Source organism: Triticum aestivum, chromosome 2D (genome assembly GCF_018294505.1).
Source record: "Triticum aestivum cultivar Chinese Spring chromosome 2D, IWGSC CS RefSeq v2.1, whole genome shotgun sequence".
NCBI lineage: Eukaryota > Viridiplantae > Streptophyta > Magnoliopsida > Poales > Poaceae > Triticum > Triticum aestivum.
In genome coordinates, this window is record NC_057799.1 from 576,930,192 (window position 1) to 576,934,482 (window position 4,291).

Genomic DNA, 4,291 nt, shown 5'->3' on the forward strand with positions numbered 1-4,291 from the left:
TCATAGCAAACTGTGTCTTTAAAACCTTATAAGAATCTATTACTAGCTGATTGTAAATTTGGAATATATCCCTTTCTGTAGTCAACAAAGATGATGAGAGAACTTTATCATGCCAATGCCCAGTGGATACCAAATCAATGGTCACCAAATGATAGAGAGCAATCAGTCCACCGGATATAGCGTAGCATACCTTCTACTCCTCTCACGATGCGGCCATGGCGGACAAATTTCCGGTTCTGGTTCCATCCGCATCGGCAGCGGCAATGGGGCCGGACGCGGCGGCGGATACGGTTTCTGTTTGCTTTCCATCGGCGCCGGCAGTGGACGAGGTTCCTCCTTTTTGGGTTGTTCGACCATCGGCGGTGGCGGTGGTGGTGGCGGAATCATTATGCTCCACCATGGCGGTCTCTCCGGCGTATACATGGGTGGCGGCGGCGGTGGCGGACAAGGTTCCTGTTTTTTATTATCTGGACCGCGTTGGCCGATCTGAAATGGGCCAGCATGTTCTGCCAGAATCCACACAATGGTCGTGAGCTCACCGCCACGGCTGAGCTGCCTGGCATGGGATTCCCGGCTGCATCGGGTGCCCGCATACAGCAGCTTGTCCACCCACACGTTGAAGACGAGCTCCAGCAGTTCCGGCATCTCTGACTCATCGGCGCTGAGCAGCACCATGGCAATATTAGCTCCGTCAGAGACCAGACGAGTTTTATCATGCTCCAGACCCCACTCGCTGTCTGCGTCCTTCTTGTCACGGAGGATTCTGGCAAGCTTCTCTTCTCTGCCGCTCACCGTCGAACCGGAACCTTGAATGGAACTGGTCCCAACCTCATCACGCCATACATCCTGCAAGGACTCCTTGGTTACTTCGTACAGACTGCGGAGAACAAGGCCCGGTAGCATGTGCCGGCGCACGGCGACAAGGAACATGAGGTACTCCGACAGCGCCTTGATCGCCTTGGCATGCTTCGTCTCTGCATACAACTTGCCATCATCACTCGTGAGGAAAACTTGCGTGGCGATGTGCCACACCAGGATGTCCTCCTGAAACTCACGGCCAAATGCTAGCCGGAATCTCCGCAGTTTCCTCCGACGCCTCTTGGCTGCCGCCTGACCCCAGAATGTTGTGACGTCATTCATGGAATATGCAGCCTCGTCATCCTCGTCAACCTCGTATGTTGACTTGAGTATCTTCCGTACACGTTTGAACACCAACCTCTTGACATCTTCTGAAAGCTTAATACCTTCAGACTCAGAGTGCCGGTGCTCGTTCCAACCCTCTTCCAATCCAACTTTTTTGGCTGCTCTCCCGCACATGTCACGGGTACGGGTGCACTCGTGCAGCAGGCTGTACTGCCCAATGGTGCCCGACCACATTCTATAGCTGCTCGGCGCCATGAGAACGGCTAGCCGGCCACGGTGCAGAGACACAACGACACGGCGGAGGCGGCGCCATATCCCAGACCCAGAGCACAAAACATTGTGGTGAAGCCAGCACCGTGGCCGAGCCTGCAGGAACATGTGCATCCAGGTAGACCCAGCTGCCCCAAACAGCCATCTCACGTCCAGGATGAAGGTAGCTGCCAGCAAGGTGTAGGTAATGACCAGATCTTCTCTCCTCTGGCCGTCTTTGCTGTAGAACAGAAACAGAACAAATGCCGTGACGGTGGCGATTGGCGAAAGAAAACGGATCAAGTAGCCGCCCCAGGTGTGGACCATGGCTGCCTTGGTGTAGAGGATGTCGTACATGAGAGAAAGCTCCATCTCCACCACCTTGCACATACTCTCCCACCCAAAAGAGAACATTTCTCTGCTTGCATCAAGGTCAGGTGAATCCATGTTGACAGAAGAATCAGTCATTGCACGCTGGCAGAATGGGAACATGTTGTGGGCAACCATCAGGGCTTGCTCATTGTCCAGCACAGTTCCCTTTCTGGAGCCCGAGACATCAGTGAATCTGCTTAGTTTCTTCTTCTTGTTTGAGCTCCGGATGTTGCCCAAGTTGCCTCGCCGTAGTGCGAATACCCTCTCCACATACTTGGCAACACCGATGGTGAGAATGATGATGGATGCCCGAAGCAAAGCTCTGTCGCCACCACCGAGGTATATGTGCTTGTACACGACATAAATGGCTCCCCCGACCTGCACGAAGGCATTGAGTGCTTGCCGCCCTGACAGCACATTGTCCTCGAGGGAGTAGGCGCTAATGTTGTCCGGGCCGCCGAGATGCTGCAAGAGGAATGGCGCCCAGAACGCGACCAGCTGCGGCTGCTCCTGCAACCTGCTGCCGAAGGACAGGTTACCAAGGGCATACGCCGCGGCCCAGTTGGCCAGCTGGTACGCCAGCCACAGAAGGAGCATCCGCCCACCGGAGGCTGTATGCCGACGAATCCTGGCAAGGAGGATGAGGACAAGATGTGCAGCAAAGCTTGAAAGGACCGCTATCCGGATCATCCCCATCTGGTTCAGCCATCCTTCCATTTCTCCTGCACTGAAACCAAAATTAGATGATAATATCTCATAGGCAATTAAGCTCATACCCGTAATACTGTTGTGATGTTTCGTTAAGCATCATGGTCTAGTAAATTCTGCTAACGGAATTCCAGTTTATTTATTGTATCCTTCCCATGGCACCGATTGATTCACTCTAATTATGGACCCTCTGTTCATTTGTCATGTGACTACTTTCCAATCGGTGGGCTATTATTATGCATGAAGAAAACCGAATCTACGATTTTACTTTTGGTACGGGAGAATTCTTATGAGGAAGCAACACAATTTCATTCTGCGCGTGATAGCAAATTAATGGTGGTACTGTACTAGTGTAAAATAAAAACAGGGGATGCAGCTTGTAAAACTAGTATGGTAGGACAGGACATGTCCACATTTTAACAAAATGGAAGTGATGCCCTAATGGTTATGCACATCGGTTGGCTGCTTAGCTACATCAAACATCGCCAGAATGACCTTAATTTTAATTAAAAATTACTCTTTCAGAAAAAGAATCAATAAACTCTGTTCATCTCATCCTGACCAAACCAAGATTTAACTTATCTTCTCGCTTCTCCACGAACCCCCAATCACATATCAAACTAAACCGAATCATTGGCAGCGCAGCAGGTGAAACAAGAAATTTTCGACGGCCAATTAAATCATCATCACAATGACCTTAATTTCTGTTAAAAAAAACTCTTCCAGACAAAAATAATAATTAAATCTCTGCTCGTCTCATCCTGACCAACCAATATTTTGCTTATCCTCTCGCTTCTCCACGGATCCCCAATCACATCTCATCCAAAAACCTAAACCAAATCACTGGTTGCGCAGCAGATTAGAACTAGAAATTCTCGACCGGCTGGTAAAATTAAGGGCTAAAAAGAAGGAGAAGAAGAAAAGATCCTCCTAGGCATAACACAGCCAGTCACGAGCTTGGAAGAATCAGGAACGCGATGGTGGGGAACAGAGATCAAGAACCCTAACCGGAGCCCATCAAATCAAAACAGCGATTTACTGAAGAAGAACGGACGCCACAGGTCGTAGTCTTGGATTTGGCGGTTACCTGTGCTGGCCTTTTGGACGGCGGGCGATCCTTCAGCCACCTATCTCGTCCTCGTCGGTCGTCGCCGGAGGGACGGGGTGGCCTGGGTAGCGCTGACATGACGCACTGACAGCAGTAGTCGTCCACGCCGCGCGATTCTTTTTTTGGGGGGTTGACCCCCCGCGTGGACTGGAGAGTGGGGACGGAGGAGAGCGACACTCCATTTTAGAGCATGGTTAACATTACAGCCAGCCAGCTCCTTTAATCAGGCCGAGTTAGGAAAAAAAAACATGTTTGATTGCATACGGGGTGGGGTGGCTCACATCGGCACGAACCTTAAGGACGTGATTGGTTGCCTTGAGTTACTAAATGCAGTCACATCTCAACCCAGCCTAGTTTAGCAAAAACAGACAACAAACCAACATTTGCATGTTGTTTGGTTGTCTGCATTGCATCTGTGTTTAAGGAGTGTGTTAGGAAAGCAACTTAACTTTATTGAAGGTCCAAGGGGCATATATATATATATATATTACACATGACTTGAGTTGGAGCTGCTTCGAGCCGAGCGCACACGAGGCGATGGTCCCGATCTGGAGAGGCAGCCACCATCGATCTGGGAGTAGCGGCCTGAGCAGCGACCCGATCCAGTAGGCTTGCCGGGCGGGCAGGAGTAGAAGCGGCCTGCCAGATGGGAACGACGGAGGAGACGAGATCGACCAACAGATCGATATAGGTGGAGAAAGAAGAAAAAAT

General features: G+C 50.7%; 1 protein-coding gene across 2 annotated transcripts; it reads right to left on the reverse strand.

Annotated features, from left to right (window-relative positions):
* LOC123054640 (uncharacterized) lies at positions 1 to 3,753 on the reverse strand. Of its 2 annotated transcripts, none has more exons than XM_044478448.1 (2): positions 3,560 to 3,753; positions 1 to 2,486 (listed from the first exon to the last, which is right to left on the reverse strand). In XM_044478448.1, the coding sequence occupies exon 2, from the start codon at positions 2,479 to 2,481 to the stop codon at positions 163 to 165; it is 2,319 nt and encodes a 772-aa protein (XP_044334383.1). In that variant the 5' UTR covers positions 2,482 to 2,486; positions 3,560 to 3,753; the 3' UTR covers positions 1 to 162. The 2 variants fall into 2 exon arrangements, with proteins under 2 accessions (XP_044334383.1, XP_044334382.1); XM_044478447.1 differs by having other exon boundaries at positions 1 to 2,491; positions 3,560 to 3,742.
* Positions 3,754 to 4,291: the final 538 nt, after the last annotated feature.

Excerpts from the sequence above, each read along its gene's own strand:
- LOC123054640 (XM_044478448.1), bottom strand. The coding sequence starts at position 2,481 with ATGGAAGGATGGCTGAACCAGATGGGGATGATCCGGATAGCGGTCCTT.